At 51.4% G+C, this 18,475-nt stretch overlaps 1 protein-coding gene across 1 annotated transcript; it reads left to right on the top strand.

Annotated features, from left to right (window-relative positions):
* The first annotated feature begins 13,211 nt into the window (after positions 1–13,211).
* Positions 13,212–18,249, top strand: NKX2-3 (NK2 homeobox 3). The gene is made up of 2 exons (XM_038744244.1): positions 13,212–13,762; positions 17,558–18,249. The coding sequence occupies exons 1-2, from the start codon at positions 13,411–13,413 to the stop codon at positions 18,247–18,249; spliced, it is 1,044 nt and encodes a 347-aa protein (XP_038600172.1). The 5' UTR covers positions 13,212–13,410.
* The last annotated feature ends 226 nt before the right edge of the window (positions 18,250–18,475 follow it).

Consider the following 18,475-nt stretch of genomic DNA (forward strand, 5'->3'; position numbering starts at 1 on the left):
GTAACCCCCCCTCCGCCTCCTACTCCCCCTCTCCCCTCCCTCCTCCCCCGCCACCCCGGTCTTGCGGGGTGGGGAGGAGCCGGGATCCCGGGAGGAGAGCGGGAATTACAGGACTTCGGGGCCCCGCAGCCACTGCCAACCCCCGGGACCCTGAAGAGCCAGAGGGGCGAGAGGTAAGGGGCTTGGGCCCATCGCCCCCTCCCCAGCTTCTGGGGGTCCCCGGCCCTTTCTTCTAGACTGTGAGCCCACTGTTGGGTAAGGACCGTCTCTATATGTTGCCAACTTGTACTTCCCAAGCGCTTAGTACAGTGCTCTGCACACAGTAAGCGCTCAATAAATACAATCGATTGATTGATTGATTGATTTCCCTCCTTTGGGCCCATTGGAGCCAGTCCTGTAGCCGGGGGAAGAATCAGGGGGTCTCCCTCGGCAAACCCTCAACCAGATTCGGGCCCCCTCCGACTGCGGGAGAGTCACGGGCGACGATGAGAGAGAGAGAGAGCCAACCTCCCCAGAAGACTGTAACCCCTCTAGACTGGGATGGTCTCCATTGTTATATTGTACTTTCCAAGCGCTTAGTACAGTGCTCCGCACACAGTACGCGCTCAATAAATACGATTGAATGGATGAAAGATGCCCCACGTGGGACAACCAGATTTACCTTGTATCTACCCGAACGCTTAGAACAGTACTTGGCACACAGTAAGGGTTTAACAAATGCTACTATTATCATTATTATGACATTTATTAAGCGCTTACTACGTGCCAAGCACTGTTCTAAGCGCTGGGGAGGTTACAAGGTGATCAGGTTGTCCCACCGGGGGCTCACAATCTTAATCCCCATTTTACAGATGAGGGAACTGAGGCACAGAGAAGTTAAGTGACTTGCCCAAAGTCACACAGCTGACAATTGGCGGAGGCGGGATTATAGTATTTGGACCGTCGACGAGTTTGGGGAGGGAAGCCAGGAGCCCCAGACGGTCTGGAAGCTCTTCTCCTTAACTCCTGACTCCAAATCCCAGTTCCCCAGACCTAGGCTCTTTCCCCGACCCCCCGCCCCCACCCCCTCGGCTCCCTGGGGCCTGCAACCCCGATGGACCTACAGACTCTTTTCCCTTAGCGCGTTCCCGCTCTCCCATCCCTCCCTCTCCAAGAGGAACTTTTCCAGTCCTTCCCAGGCGTGGTGCTCCCGGGCGAGAGGGCTGAGCAGAGGATGCCAGGGGGTCGAGGGTTATGCCATCCTCCGGCGCTTCGAAGAGCTACGGGGATCCAGCTGCGGTGCACCCCGCTTTCCAGAAACCGCTTCTCAACTCGCAAACCCGCTTATACAGTCGTTAGCGGGAGCCCCCCCCTCCCCCCCGCCTATTAATAATAATAATAATAATAATAATAAAAACAGCCGCGTCTCCAAAGAACACTGCTCCTGGAACGGAGTTTTCTTCACCTGTATATATGTATATATGTTTGTACGTATTTATTACTCTATTTATTTATTTTACTTGTACATATCTATTCTATTTATTTTATTTTGTTAATATGTTTGGTTTTGTTCGCTGTCTCCCCCTTCTAGACTGTGAGCCCACTGTTGGGTTGGGACCGTCTCTATATGTTGCCAACTTGTAGTTCCCAAGCGCTTAGTACAGTGTTCTGCACACAGTAAGTGCTCAATAAATACGATTGATTGATTGATTGATTGATTGATTCTCCCGTTCCCCTAATCCGGCGATTCGCAGAGGAGCAAAACCTCCGGGGCATTAGGGCCAATTTTGGGAGACCAGAAAGAAGCCAGAATCCGTGCCTTTCCAATTGAGAAATAAGCATTTTTTTTCCTCTCCCCTCTCCTGCAACTTGAGAAATATGCATTTTTTTCTTCTCCCCTCTCCTGCAACTCAAACACCCGCAGATGGTTTAACTCCGTTTTGCCCCAGAAAGAGCAGGGAGGAGCAACCAAGTGTGAGGAGGGGGTTGGGGTCCCAGTTTGAATTTGGAGAGAAACTCGGCCGGCGGTCTGAGCGACCCTTGGCGTTGGGAAAAAGTTTGGTCCAGTTGGCCTCAAGGATTGGGATTCTTTCGTTCGGTCATAAAATGTGGCACTGATGATTATTCTGCGGTGCTGAATTAAATTCAAGACCACACCGCCCTATGCCCGAATTGCAAATGCAATCACCGTTCATTCAATCGTATTTATTGAGCGCTTTCTGTGTGCAGAGCACTGTACTAAGCGCTTGGGAAGTGCAAGTCGGCAACATATAGAGATGGTCCCTACCCAACAACGGGCTCACAGTCTAGAAGGGGGAGACAGACAACAAAACAAAATAAGTAAACAGGTGTTAATACCATCAGAAATACAATACCACCAAATACAAGGCCCTCCCTAAATTATCTGGCTGAACACACAAACACGAATTACACCCACGCGCCTTACCGCCCTCCCCGCACTCGATCTATATTATTCTAAAGAATTGCACTTGGCCAGTGGTATTCGTTACCATTTTAAGAAAACCTCCTCGTTCGTAGTTACTGATTTTTGCGAAACGTTTTTCATCCAGTCAGTAGTATTTATTGAGCGCTTACCGTGTGCAAAGCACTGTACTTTTTATAAGGTTACGGCTACGTAAGTGATGGAGGGTACTTTTTAAAACAATAATAATAATAATAATAATAATAATAATAATAATAATAATAATGATATTTGTTAAGCGCTTACTATGTGCGAAGCACTGTTCTAATTTTCAAAAGGTGAGAGATGCTTGTAGGAAAAAAATTCGATCTTCTTCAGCAAGTTGAATCGAAACTGAATTTCACAGCTGTATTAGCCAGTATCACTATGGAAACTCCATATATAAATACTCATTCATTCATTCAATCGTATTTATTGAGCGCTTACTGTGTGCAGAGCACTGTACTAAGCGCTTGGGAAGTACAAGTCGGCAACATATAGCGACGGTCCCAACAACAGGCTTACAGTCTAGCAAAAAAAAAAAAAAGCCTCTGTAACGTAGGAAATTGCATTCCGGACAAGGTTCACGAAATCTGTTGCTGTACAAAAATGATTGGGATCGTTTGTAGCCTCATTCATCTTTAATTATTTTTTCTCGAACAATTGTCAGAATTTAGAAACTTCGTTTCTAGGAGGTAGATTGATTTTTAAATATCAAGACCAAAATATCTAAGATCCCTTTAAAAGAAAAAAATAGTTTCTCCGCAAAATTGAAAAAAAATAATTACACTGGTTGATATTTTTTCTACTGTTATAAAAAAACTGATTTACTTTGGAGCTTAGAAGGGAACCATTTCCCTAATATAGTGAGTGAGTGAAAAGAAGAGATTATGAATAACTAATTGCTTTGAATTGTGAGAGGAATGGAAAATATCTCATCCTTTACCACTCTAGCCCAACAGTCCTATGACTATAATGATAAATTATAATCAGGATTTGAATACAGCAGTAAGACTTTGTTCATATGTTGTCCTAGCTATGTAACAAGAATAAAATGGTAAATATAATTAGTAAATTTCCTGTTCTTGTTGTTATTGATAATTACGAAGTCATGATTTGGAAGTAGTCATCGTTCATTGGGTGCATTTGTTGCCTTTTCATCGAAAAATAATTACATAACGATACGTGAACAGTTTTCATGTCATTTTAGAGCAGTGGCTGTACTTACAAAACAATATCAAAAGTAAAGTAAGTAAACGAACAAAAGTAAGTAGCTAAAACGATATAAGCCAAAAATGTAGAAGCTGAAAAACATACTTCTAAATCCACTTGACAGTCGGTTTTTTAACTGCTGGGGCTAAAAATAAGCTTACATGGAAATAAATAATCATGATAAAATAATTACGAAGGTGAAATTCTCAAGCTATTTTAAGATACCTTTTTACCCAAACGATCACAGCTCCAAAAGCCTATCAAACGAGCGGGTCTGGTGTCTGATTGTAATTGCACAAATAAATGCTAAGCAAACGAGCTCCAGGAGTGAAGCTGCGGCTTTAATTCCCGGCTACAGTTACACAACGCTGCCTACAAATGTGTCATAATTGCAAATGGTGATTATATAATCAAACGTCGCGGTGTGCCAGGTCGTATGCACAGAGGGAGACAGAATGGTCTCTCCGGAGGGATGCTGCTGTTCAGGAATCGCTCCTTTGTGCCTCTCGGAGGAATAAATGCTTCGGAAGGCCGGACTGGCGGGATGTGCGACTCAGAGCGGTCTGAAAGGAGCGGACCCTGGGAATAATAATAATGACGACGGTATTTGTTAAGCGCTTACTATGTGCCAAGCACTGTTCTAAGCGCTGACGGCGGCTGTCGGAATCCCCTAGAGGGGAGAATCGCTGGAGATACTGCAGACGGAGCGACGGGGAGCTCGCAGGTCAGATAACTCCATGCGGTGAGGGGTTGGGGGAGAGGAAGAGGAGGGGGTGGGAGAGGGAAAAGAAGGAGGAGGAGGAGGAAGAGGAGGGGGCAGGCTAAATTCATTCATTCAATCGTATTTATTGAGCGCTTACTGTGTGCAGAGCACTGTGCTAAGCGCTTGAGAAGTACAAGTTGGCAACATATAGAGACGGTCCCTACCTAACAGCGGGCTCACAGTCTAGAAGGGGGAGACAGACAACAAAACAAAACGTATAAACCAAATAAAATAAATAGAATAAATATGTACAAGTAAAATAGAGTAATAAATATGTACAAACATATATACATATATCCAGGTGCTGTGGGGAGGGAAAGGAGGTAAGGTGGGGGGGAGGGAGAGGGGGAGTAGGGGGAGAGAAAGGAGGGGGCTCAGTCTGGGAAGGCCTCCTGGAGGAGGTGAGCTCTCAGTAGGGCTTTGAAGGGAGTCCTATACAGACACTTGGTGAGGGGAGAGGCCCACCGCTCCTCTCGGCGCCGGAGGGGCAACTGGGCTCGGCCCCGGGCCCAAGGAGAGCGGGCTTCCCCTTCACCGAGGTGCCCCAGGACCGGAAGCGCTTTCTAACGCTTAGAACAGTGCTTGGCACATAGCAAACGCTTAACAAATACCATTATTAGTAGTAGTAGTAGTAGTATCCTGCACACAGAAAGCGCTCAATAAATTTATTTTATTTGTACATATCTATTCTATTTATTTTATTTTGTTAATATGTTTGGTTTTGTTCTCTGTCTCCCCCTTCTAGACTGTGAGCCCACTGTTGAGTAGGGACCGTCTCTATATGTTCATTCAATCGTATTTATTGAGCGCTTACTGTGTGCAGAGCACTGTACTAAGCGCTTGGGAAGTACATGTTGGCAACATATAGAGACGGTCCCTACCCAACAGTGGGCTCACAGTCTAGAAGGGGGAGACAGAGAACAAAACAAAACATATTAACAAAATAAAATAAGTAGAATAAATATGTACAAGTAAAATAGAGTAATAAATACGTACAAACATATATACATATATACAGGTGCTGTGGGGAAGGGAAGGAGGTAAGGCGAGGGGGATGGAGAGGGGGAGGAGGGGGAGAGGAAGGAGGGGGCTACTTTCCAAGCGCTTAGTACAGTGCTCTGCACACAGTAAGCGCTCAATAAATAGGATTGATTGATTGATTGATAATAAATACAACTGAACGAATGAAGAAGAGGCCTCTGTCTGGTCCATCCCCCCCTGCCCCCCGCCGAGATGGAGGAGGGAAGGAGTTGGAGGGAAGGCTGGGGGCTCGGACGCCTCTCCCCACAATGGGTTGGGGCCTGGGCTGCGGGGTCTGCCGGTCTCCCTGTCGGCCATCCCGTCCCCACCGGAGCTCTGGATTAGGCTCAGCTGGCTCGGACTCCCCGCCGGGAGGGACGAGGGAGACTCCCAATGAGGCCTAGGGCTGGAGACGGACGGGAAATCAAGGCAGAGCTCGGCCTGGCCATCCACTGACCGCGCCCCCCACCCCCATCCCCTCCGGGGTTCAGGGCACCCTGTCCTGCGGCCTCGGCCAGACCCGATTCCACTGGACACCCTCCCCGAGAGTGTAGTTTAGTGGCAAGAGCACGGACGGGCATGGGAGTCTGAGGACCTGGGTTCTAATCCCGACTCCGCCACTTCTCTGCTGCGTGACCCGGGGCAAGCCGCTTCACATCTCTGTGCCTCAGTTACCTCATCTGGAAAATGGGGATTAAGAGTGTGAGCCCCACGTGGGACAACCTCATTATGCTTAGAACACTGCTTGGCACATAATAAGCGCTTAGCAAATACCATCATTATTATTACTCATTCATTCATTCAATCGTATTTATTGAGCGCTTACTGTGTGCAGAGCACTGTTATTATCTATCCCAGCTCTTAGAACAATGCCTGGCAGATAGTAAACACTTAACAAATACCATTAATATTATTATTATTGTTATTAGTTCTAAACCCCGCTCTGCCACTGGTCTGCTGTGTGACCTTGGACAAGTCACTTCTTTTCTCTGGGCCTCAGTTCCCTCATGTGTAAGGTGAGGATCGAGACTGTAAGCCCCACTTGGGACAGGGACCGTGTCCCATCCGATTTGCTTGTATCTACCCCTAAACTTAGTACAGTACCTGTCACATAGTAAGCGCTTAACAAATACCATAATTATTATGGTATTAGTAATATCATTCATTTTATAATTTTATGATTATTAAGTATGGTATTATTGATATTCATAATTACTATTTTCCGGGGAAACGAGGCAGGCCCTGCCAGGTTCCCAGGGCGGAGCGCAGGATGCGGGTGGGAGCGGTGGGACTGTTTTCCTGCTGCTGTTAGTAGGAAACCCCCTCCCCGTCTCCGGAGGCTTCCGACCACCCCGTAGGAGTGAGGAGGGGGTGTGCATGAGTGTGTGTGTATGTATGTATGCATGCGTGCGTGTGTGTGTGCAGGCATGCATGCTGGTGTGCATGCTCATTCATTCATTCAATCGTATTTATTGAGCGCTCACTGTGTGCAGAGCACTGGACTAAACGCTTGGGAAGTACTAGTCGGCAACATCTAGAGACGGTCCCTGCCCAACAACAGGCTCAACAGTCTAGAAGTGGGAGACAGACAACAAAACAAAACGTGTAGACAGGTGTCAAAATCCTCAGAACAAATAGAATTAAAGCTATAGCTTTACATATAATACATAGTTGCCAACATGTACTTCCCAAGCGCTTAGTCCAGTGCTCTGCACACAGTAAGCGCTCAATAAATACGAATGAATGAATGAATATAATAATATGTTGCTTGACATATTAAGATAGCTATACATGCTCCCGCGTGTGACTGGCTGGGACAGGAGGGTGTCGCACCAAGGGAAAAGCCAAACCCGCACAGACGGGATTCCGGAGGAGAGAAGCCACCGAGGAACAGAGAGAAGCAGGGATTCGTTTCCATCGCCCGGTCCTTGTCCTCCCCGCGAGTCGGGGGAAATGGATACAAAGACAGTCCCCGGAAGCTCCGAGGGCAGACTGAGGGTGGGGACTGTGATGATTGAGTGGAGCTGTGCCCCCTCCCGCCCCCCCACCATTCCCCGCCCCTCGCCTCGGGGTCCCGGGCTCAGCCTCCAGCCCCTTTCATTCATTCATTCAATCGTATTTATTGAGTGCTTACTGTGTGCAGAGCACTGGACTAAGCGCTTGGGAAATCCAAGCTGGCAACATCTAGAGACTGTCCCTACCCAACAGCGGGCTTACAGTCTAGAAGGGGAAGACAGTGAACAAAACAAAACATATTAACAACATAAAATCAATAGAATAAATATGTACAAATGAAATAAATAAAGTAATAAATACATACAAACATATATACAGGTGCTGTGGGGAGGGGGAGGAGGGGCAGAGGAAAGAGGGGGCTCAGTCTGGGAAGGCCAGGAGCCCAAGCGGTTGGAACCAGTCAGTTCAATCGGTTCCGAAATAACTGCTTTCTTTTGAGAGGTTTTTTTTTTGTTTTGCTGAAACGAAATATATCCCCGGCTCGCCGCTTTCGTTCCGTTTCTGGCTTTTTCGCGGAGTCTCAGCTCCCAGCTGTTCTAAGCGCCTCCGCCTCTCCCCCCCCGCCCCCGTCCCAAGGGATGTCTCAGGACCAGACTCCTTCTCCAGGCCCCCCTTCCCAGCCGCTTTCCCTCCGGGACCCTGCGCCCCGGGAAGCCCCTGACTCTATTTTAGGGGAGCCAGAAGGGCCCACCCGTGCACCCGGGTCGCTGTCTTGGGCAAGCCACATCAGTGGAAAGAGCCCGGGCTTGGAAGTCAGAGATCATGGGTTCAAATCACGACTCTGCCACTTGTCCACTGGGTGACTTTGGGCCAGTTACTTAACTTCTCTGTGCCTCAGTTCCCTCATCCTTCTAGACTGTGAGCCCACTTTTGGGTAGGGACCGTCTCTATATGTTGCCAACTTGTACTTCTCAAGCGCTTAGTACATTGCTCTGCACACAGCAAGCGCTCAATAAATACGATTGAATAAATGAATGAATAAAATGGGGATTAAGACTGTGAGCCCTAAGTGAGACAACCTGATCACCTTATATCCTCCCCAGCGCTTAGAACAGTGCTTTGCACATAGTAAGCGCTTAACAAATGCCATTATTATTATTCTTATTTTTATTCTCTGGGTCTCAGTTCCCTCATCTGTAAAATGGGGGTGAAGACTGTGAGCCCCACGTGGGACAGGGACTGTGTCCAACCTTGTATCCACCCCAGCGCTTAGAACAATGCCTGGCACATAGTAAGCGCTTAACAAATATTATTATTATTGTTATTATTGCTAGACTGTGAGCCCGCTGTTGGGTAGGGACTGTCTCTATATGTTGCCGACTTGTACTTCCCAAGCGCTTAGTACAGTGCTCTGCACACAGTAAGCGCTCAATAAATACGATTGATTGATTGATTGATTGTTATTATAGCTATTATTAGTCCTTTTCCTTTTCCCTCCTGTCCAACCTCTTCTGGAACGAGGCCGCTGCTCTCCTGCATCCCTCTCCGCCCCAGCGCGTTTCTCCCGGGGAAAATTCCCTCCCCACCTCCACGCTGCCTGTCCCGTTCCCTCCTGCCCACCCTCGGCCGGCTTTTCCCGAAAATTCTCTGCCACTCCTCCCTTGTGCCCACCCCCGGGAGCGAGACTTTCAGCACCCCTCGACTCGGCCCTCCCCGGCGATTACGAACTGCCAGGCTCCGATAACCCCCCAGGAATGGGTTGGGGGGTTAGAGAGGGGACTATAGGGTTTTTAAAAAACATATGATGGTATTTGTTAAGCGCTTACCATGTGTCAAGCACTGTTCTAAACTCCGAGGTATATACAAAGTTATCAGGTTGTCCCATGTGGAACTTACAGTTTTAATTCCCATTTTACAGCTGAGGTAACTGAAGCACAGAGAAGTGAAGTGACTTGCCCGAAGTCACACAGCTGATAAGTAGCCGGGTCGAGATTAATAATAATACTACTAATAATGGCATTTGTTAAGCGTTTACTGTGTTCCAAGCACTGTCTAAACGCTGGGATAGATACAAGGTAATTCGGTTGTCCCTCGTGGGGCTCACTTTTTCATCCCCATTTTACAGATGAGGGAACTGAGGCACAGAGAAGTAAAGTGACTTGCCTAAAGTCACACAGCTAATTAGTGGCCTGGTCGGGATTAGAACCCACGCCCTCTGACTCCCAAGCCCGTGCTCTTTCCACTAACCACGGGTGGGTCAATGGGGACACGGGATAGAAACAGAATTAACAATAATTATTATTAGTATTAGTATTATGATGGTATTTGTAAGCGCTTACTATGTGTCAGGCACTGTATTAAGCGCTGGAAATAATTGTGGTATTTGGTAAGCGCTTAATATGTGCCAAGCACTGTTCTTAGCGCTGGGGGTAGGTACAAGGTAATCAGGTTGTCCCTCATGGGGTTCACAATCTTGATCCCCATTTTACAGATGAGGTAACTGAGGCACAGAGGAGATAAGTGATTTGCCCAAGGTCACACAGCAGACCTGTGATGGAGCCGGGATTAGAACCCACGACTTGTGACTGCCAAGCCCGTGCTCTTTCCACGAAGCCAGGCTGCTTCAGCGAGCGCCCAGGGGAGGCGGGAGAGGGGGAGGAAGGAGGAGCTTAGTACAGTGCTCTGCACACAGTAAAAATGGCATTTGTTAAGTGCTTACTATGTGCAGAGCACTGTTCTACGCACTGGGGGGAATACAAGGAGATCAAGTTGTCCCACGTAGGGCTCACAGTCTCAATCCCCATTTTACAGATGAGATAACTGAGGCTCAGAGAAGTTAAGTGATTTGCTCAAGGTCACACAGCAGACGTGTGGCGGAGCCGGGATTCGAACCCATGACCTACGACTCCAAAGCCCGTGCTCTTTCCACAGTAAGCGCTCAATGAATACGATTGAATGAATGAATGAGGAGGTTGCGGGGCTGAGCCCGGTAGGCGGCCCGGCCCGGCCCCCGGGCTGTTGATTTCCTATTAGGAGCGCCCCATTCATTCAATCGTATTTATTGAGCGCTTACTGTGTGCAAAGCACTGTACTAAGCGCTTGGGAAGTGCAAATTGGAAACATAGAGACGGTCCCTACCCAACAACGGGCTCACAGTCTTGCTCCTCGCTTAATAAATGCCATCATTATTATTATTATTATTTATTACTCTATTTATTAATTTTACTTGTACATATCTATTCTATTTATCTTATTTTGTTAATATGTTTGGTTTTGTTCTCTGTCTCCCCCTTCTAGACTGTGAGCCCACTGTTGGGTAGGGACCGTCTCTATATGTTGCCAACTTGTACTTCCCAAGCGTTTAGTACAATGCCCTGCACACAGTAAGTGCTCAATAAATACGATTGATTGATAGGGAAGCGGAGATGACCCCTGTGACCCGGACGGGAGGCCTGGCACCCACTGCCCCACGTCCCGCTCCCCAGGCCTGTCGCCCAGGCCCCCCCACCAGATCCACGCTTCTCTCCTGCGTCCCCGTTGACCCACCCGTGGCTTAGTGGAAAGAGCACGGGTTTGGGAGTCAGAGGTCGTGGGTTCTAATCCCGACCCGCCCACTTATCAGCTGTGTGACTTTAGGCAAGTCACTTCTCTAATAATATGATAATGGCATTTGTTAAGCGCTTACTATGTGCAAAGCACCATTCCAAGCGCTGGGGAGGTTACAAGGTGATCAGGTTGTCCCACGGGGGGCTCACAGTCTTCATCCCCATTTGACAGATGAGGGAACTGAGGCCCAGAGAAGTGAAGTGACTTGTCCAGAGTCACACAACTGACAATTGGCGGAGCCGGAATTTGAACCCATGACCTCTGCCTCTTTCCGCTGAGCCACGCTGCTTCTTCTCAGTGCCCTCGTCTGTAAAATGGGGATTCATTCATTCATTCATTCAATCGTATTTATTGAGCGCTTACTGTGTGCAGAGCACTGTACTAAGCGCTTGGGAAGTACAAGTTGGCCACATATAGAGACGGTCCCTACCCGAAGAAGTGAGCCCCACGAGGGACAACCTGATTACCTTGTTGGTATTTGTTAAGTGCTTACCATGTGCCAAGCACTCTTCTAAGAGCTGGGATAGATACAAGGTCATTAGATTGTCCCGCTTGGGGCTCACAGTCTTGATCCCCATTTTCCAGATGGGATAACTGAGGCGCAGAGAAGTTAAAGTGAGTTGCCCAAAGTCACACAGCTGACAAGTGGCGGAACCGGGATTAGAACTCACGACCTCTGACTCCCAAATCCGTGCTCTTTCCACTAAGCCACGCTGTATCTACCCCAGCGTTTAGAACAGTGCTTGGCATATGGTAAGCGCTTAACAAATGCGATCATTATTATTATTATCAGAGCAACGGCGTGTGTGGACTTGGTTTTCGGGCTCCGGGTCCGGGGTTCCCGTTCAGTCCCGTTATCGTGGTGGCCGGGGACACTCAAGTCTCCCCCCTACCCCATCCAACTTGTACTTCCCAAGCGCTTAGTATAGTACTCTGCACACAGTAAGCGCTCAATAAATACGATTGCATGAATGAATGAATGAATGAATCACCGCCCAGATCCTCTGCAAGGCGCTCCGGCGACAGGACTCCCCTAGTCAATGCACTCTGTCCCTGCCTGTCCCTCTCCTCTTTTCCCAGCGCAGATTTCCTTCCAGAATCCCGCTCTGGAAGACCCCGGGGTGTCTCCCCCACTCCCCGTCCGGGGAAGACGGGAAGCCGCGCAGCTGGTCCCGAGCCCCCTCCCCTCCTCCCACGCCGACCTCGGGGCCCAGTCCCGGTTTATTCATTCATTCATTCAATTGTATTTATTGAGCGCTTACTGTGTGCAGAGCACTGTACTAAGCGCTTGGGAAGTTCATTTATTCATTCATTCAATCGTATTTATTGAGCGCTTACTATGTGCAGAGCACTGTACTAAGCGATTGGGCAGTACAAGTTGGCAACATCTATTCATTCATTCACTAAATCATATTTATTGAGCGCTTACTGTGTGCAGAGCACTGTACTAAGCCCTTGGGAAGTACAAGCTGGCAACATATGAGACGGTCCCTACTCAACAGCGGGTTCACAGTCTAGAAGGGGGAGACAGACAACAAAACAAAACATATTAACATCTAGACTGTGAGCCCGCTGTTGGGTAGGGACCGTCTCTCTATGTTACCAAGCTGTACTTCCCAAGGGCTTAGTACAGCGCTGTGCACACGGTAAGCGCTCAATAAATACGATTGAATATAGAGACGGTCCCTACCAACAACGGGCTCACAGTCTAGAAGGGGGAGACAGAGCCCGGAGCCTCCCCCGACTCGCCCCTCTCTCAATTTCAGCGTGGCTCAATGGAAAGAGCCCGGGCTTGAGGGTCAGAGGTCACGGGTTCAAACCCCAGCTCTGCCAGTTGTCAGCTGGGTGACTTTGGGCAAGTCGCTTCACTTCTCTGGGCCTCCGTCTTAGAAATGGGGAGGAAGACTGCGAGCCCTCCCCGGCGTGGGACAAGCTGATCACCTTGGATCCTCCCCAGCGCTTAGGACGGTGCTCGGCGCGTAGTAAGCGCTCAACAAATGCCGTCATTATGAATTTCTATTTCTGGGCGGCCGGGGCGAGATGGGGGGTGGGGAGGGGAAGGGGGAGTGGGCTGCTCGTCCTCCATCTAAGGGGGGAGGAGGAGCCGGGGACCGAGCCCGCCTCCTCCGTGACGTCGAGGCCCGGAGGCCGAGGAGGCTCCCAGCCCGGCGTTAGTCCTCGCAGTGGCCGTAACAAAACCCAGACCCCCGGGCTCCGGGCTATGGAGGCGATTTAGACGGGAGGGGCACCTCATCCGTCGTCCGTCCGACCCCCCACCCCCCAAAAAAGCCCCCCAACCGGGAGCGGAGGCCGCGTCGAGGGGAGACCTGCAGGAGGGGGGGATCCGGCCTCTCCGCCTCCCCCTGGGCCGGGCTGCCCGGGGTTTCTGGAGCGTCTGGTCCAAGTTGCTCCGATGATGTTACCGAGCCCGGTCACCTCCACACCCTTCTCCGTCAAAGACATTTTGAATCTGGAACAGCAGCAGCAGAGGTACCACCATCTGCAGTCGGACTTGGAGCCTCAGTTTCCCCCACCGTCGTCCTGCATGCTGGCGTCCGGGGAGGCCGGCCCGTTCTCCGACGGCGGGGAGGACGAGGAGGACGAGGAGGGGGAGAAACTGGCCTATCTGAACTCGCTGGCCGCCCCCGAGGGCCACGGGGAGGCGGGGATCTGCCCCGAGAGTTTTGTCCGCACGGTCCTGCGGGGCTCCTGCGGGCCCCCGGACCCAGAAGAGGAGCCCGAGGTGGGGAGAGACCGGAGCCAAAGTGAGTAAAAGGGGAAGGAAAAGCACCCGCACATCTGGAACAAAGGCGGAGCGCCCTCAAACGTCCCGCAAACCTGCCGGTCCGGCTGCCCGCCCCCTTTAGGCTTTGGTTGGGTTCATGCCACCGTCCTGTTCTGCGACAGCCCCGCAAACCGCAGGTACCTGCGAGGGAGCGAGGGGCGGGGGTGGGGGGAGACGTGACCCCCCGAAAACCGCAGCTCCTGGGCGAGGGAAGGACTGGGCGAGGGAGCGGGGGGCCGGGGGGCCGCATTTCCGAGCGCTCAGTCCGGTGCTCCGCACACGCCAAGCGCTCGACTAATACCACTGAACGGATGAATAACGAGAACAAAAATAATACTGGCATTTGTTAAGCGCTTACTGTGTGCCAAGCACTGTTCTACGCGCTGGAAGGAACGAAAGGAAGGCCTGGTGCGGGGGGTGGGATTGGCTTCTTCCCGATCAGCTTAAAAAAATAATAATAAAAATCCCCTTCGAGCTAGGGGATGCGGGTTCAGCCTTAGGCCCGGCTCCTGCTGCGTTTCTTTCCTTTCCCGACCAGTGGAAACCAGCAGCATTCCCGCCCCGCAACGACCGGCCCCTTCCCCACCCCCCGGCTTTCCCTCGAAAGCGGACCCACTCTGGAGGGTGGCCCCCGCATCCCTCCAACATCCCCCCACCCCCGGGTTAGTTTATTCACTCAGGCAGTCGTATGTATTGAGCGCTTAGAGGGTGCACTGTACTAAGCGCTTGGAAAGTACAACACAGCAGTAAAAGAGAGAGGAAATCCCTGCCCACAACGGGTTTACAGTCGAGGGGGGAGGCAGACATCGGAGTCTTGTCCGTAAGACTCGGCCGGTCCCCGGGGGCCGAGGGTCTTCCCTTCCTTCCCCGGAGGCCGGCGGGTGGACGTTGCCTTTCCGCGCTGGTGGGAAAATGCGCAACGAGGATGCTTTGTGTCCTGGGCGCTGAGCTCTGGTCAGCAGGAATCGTCCTTGCTGGGCTCCACTGGAAAAACACACACACACACACACACACACACACAAAAAAAACCCAAACCACCTGGAGGCTTCGGAGTATCGGAGGCCAGAGCTGATTGACAGCAACCGTGGGCCTGCAACCAGCCTGCAGCTGACACACTGCGCGACACCCACCTCCCCCTCGCCCCCTCTCCCTGCACTCGCCGAGGTGCGCGATGGCTCGGCCACGGTGCAATCCAGCTGGGAAATCGATCCCCGGGCCTGAAGATGAGCCGCCACCTCGCTGTGCAAGGAGTCACACGAGTGACCGCAAACGGCGGCGAGGCTCCCACCTTCTCGGCCCGCGACTTCACACAACCAAAAATACGCCGGCAAGCGAGCCGAATTGCACACGCACATCCTGGAGATGCAGCTCTTCACCTACAAAAAACCACGTGTGAGGAGGTCCGGGCCTAATTCATTCTCCCCGTCTCCGGTAGCAGCTGCTTCTGAGAGCTCTGGAAGGCCCGAGGAGACGGGGCCCGCGTTGGAAAGGGGACACACACACACACACACACACACACACACACACACACACCATTCATTCATTCAATCGTATTTATTGAGCGCTTACTGTGTGCAGAGCATTGTACTAAGCGCTTGGGAAGTACAAGTTGGCAACATCTATTCATTCATTCAATCGTATTTATTGAGCGCTTACTGTGTGCAGAGCACTGTACTAAGCGCTTGGGAAGTACAAGTTGGCAACATCTATTCATCCATTCAATCGTATTTATTGAGCGCTTACTGTGTGCAGAGCACTGTACTAAGCGCTTGGGAACTACAAGTTGGCGGCGTCTTTTCATTTATTCATTCATTCAATCGTATTTATTGAGCGCTTACTGTGTGCAGAGCACTGTACTGAGCGCTTGGGAAGTACAAGTTGGCAACATATAGAGACGGTCCCTACCCAACAGTGGGCTCACAGTACATACACCTAGGCAAATTCATCCTCCTGCATTCCTTCATTCAGGCATATCTAATTCAGCGCTTAGACCAGTGCTCGGCACCTAGTAAGTGCTTAACAAGTACCATCACTATTAATAATAATAATAATAATAATGGTATTTGTTAAGCACTTACTAGGTGTCAAGCACTGTTCTAAGCACCGGGAGCGCTTGCCGGGTGCGGAGCACTGTACTGAGCGCTCGGAAAGGACCGATAGAGCCCGGGCTGGGCAGTCAGAGGACGCAGGTTCTCATCCCTGCTACCCCACATGTCTGCTGTGTGACCTTCGCCTTGCCTCAGTTTCCTCATCCGTAAAATGTGGATGAAGACCGTGAGCCCCACGTGGGACAACCTGATGACCCTGGACCTCCCCCGGCGCTTAGAACAGTGCTTGGCATGCATTCATTCATTCAATCGTATTTATTGAGCGCTGACTGTGTGCAGAGCACTGGACTAAGCGCCTGGAAAGTACAATTCGGCAACAGGTAGAGCCAATCCCTACCCAACGACGGGCTTAATACCAACATCATCCTTACCGTGATTATTATTAGAGTAATTGACGAGGTCACAGTGTCGGGGGGGAAGGGGGACGGACCGGCTCCCACGGAGAGCCGGTCGCGGGACCAGCCGCGTCAATTCATTCATTCAATCGTATTTATTGAGCGCTTACTGTGTGCGGAACACTGTACTAAGCGCTGGGGAAGTACAAGTTGGTAACATATAGAGACGATCCCTATGGTTCTGGGGGGACGGTTAGATACGACGGTGTCATTCATTCAGTCGTGTTTATTGAGCAATTCCCGTGTGCAGAGCACTGTACTAAGCGCCGGGGAAGTACAAGTTGGCAACATATTCATTCATTAATTCATTCAATCGTATTTATTGAGCGCTTACTGTGTGCAGAGCACTGTACTAAGCGCTGGGGAAGTACAAGTTGGCAATATATAGAGACAGTCCCTACCCAATAGTGGGCTCACAGTCTAGAACATATAGAGACGGTCCCTACGGTTCTGGGGGGACGGTGAGACATGACGGTGTCATTCATTCAATCGTGTTTATTGAGCGCTTCCCGTGTGCAGAGCACTGTCCTAAGCGCTGGGGAAGTACAAGTTGGCAACATATAGAGGCGGTCCCTACGGTTCTGGGGGGACGGTGAGACACGATGGTGTCATTCAATCGAATTTATTGAGCACTTCCCGTGTGCAGAGCTCTGTACTAAGCGCTGGGGAAGTACAAGTTGGCAACATATAGGGACGGTCCCTACGGTTCTGGGGGGACGGTGAGACACGACGGTGTCATTCATTCAATCGTCTTTATTCATTCATTCAATCGTATTTATTGAGCGCTTACTGTGTGCAGAGCACTGTACTAAGCGCCTGGGAAGTACAAGAGTGCATTCATTCAATCGTATTTATTGAGCGCTTCCCGTGTGCAGAGCACTGTCCTAAGCGCTGGGGAAGTACAAGTCGGCAGCATATAGAGACGGTCCCTACGGTTCTGGGGGGACGGTGAGACACGACGGTGTCATTCATTCAGCCGTGTTTATTGAGCGCTTCCCGTGTGCAGAGCACTGTCCTAAGCGCTGGGGAAGTACAAGTTGGCAACATATAGAGGCGGTCCCTACGGTTCTGTGGGGACGGTGAGACACGATGGTGTCATTCAATCGTGTTTATTGAGCGCTTCCCGTGTGCAGAGCACTGTCCTAAGCGCTGGGGAAGTACACGTTGGCAACATATAGAGCCGGTCCCGACCCAACAACGGGCCTAGGAGGGGGAGACGCACGCCAGAACCAGCTGCAGGTGTCAATACGAGGTGTCGCGCTCGTTCCGCAGAGAGCTGCTCTTTGAAGAAGCCCCCGGAGGCGGGCGACTGCCAGGCGGAGGAGGGCGACCGCCCGAAGGCCCGGAGCCGTCGGAAGCCCCGGGTGCTGTTCTCGCAGGCGCAGGTCTTCGAGCTGGAGCGGCGCTTCAAGCAGCAGCGTTACCTGTCGGCGCCCGAGCGGGAACACCTGGCCAGCAGCCTGAAGCTCACCTCCACCCAGGTCAAGATCTGGTTCCAGAACAGGAGGTACAAGTGTAAGAGACAGCGGCAGGACAAGTCCCTGGAGCTCGGGGGGCACGGGCCCCCGCCGCCCCCGCCGCCCCCGCCGCGCAGGGTGGCCGTGCCCGTCCTGGTGAGGGATGGGAAGCCGTGTGTGGCCGGGGGGCAGAGCTACAACGGCCCGTACGGCGTGGGCACCCATGCCTACTCCTACAACGGCTTCCCGGCCTACGGTTACGGTAACTCGGCCGCCGTCGCCGCCGCCGCCGCCGCCGCCGCCGCCTACGGGGGCACCTACGGCTGCTCCTACCCGGGGGGCACCGGAGCCGCCTCCGCCCAGACCCCCGCGGCCGGGGGGCCCTTCGTCAACGTGGGCAACCTGGGCGGCTTCGGGGGCGCCGCCCAGCCGCTGCAGGGCTTGCATCAGGGTGGCACCGGGCCCGCCTGCGCGCAGGGCACCTTGCAGGGCATCCGAGCGTGGTAGACGCCGCCGGGGGAGGGGGGGGAAAGGGGGACCCGCAACCCCCCGGACCGGGGCCCGTCCGTCCGTCCGCCCCGGATGAGGAGGAAGGGCCGCCTGGGTGGACGGGAGGAATGATGGTCTCTATATCGAGCTATATATATATATATATATATAGCTCTCTATATGTATATATGTATAGAGAGAGCTCTCTCGATATATATACATATATATGTATAGAGAGAGAGAG

The sequence above is a fragment of the Tachyglossus aculeatus genome, chromosome 3, assembly GCF_015852505.1.
Source record: "Tachyglossus aculeatus isolate mTacAcu1 chromosome 3, mTacAcu1.pri, whole genome shotgun sequence".
NCBI lineage: Eukaryota > Metazoa > Chordata > Mammalia > Monotremata > Tachyglossidae > Tachyglossus > Tachyglossus aculeatus.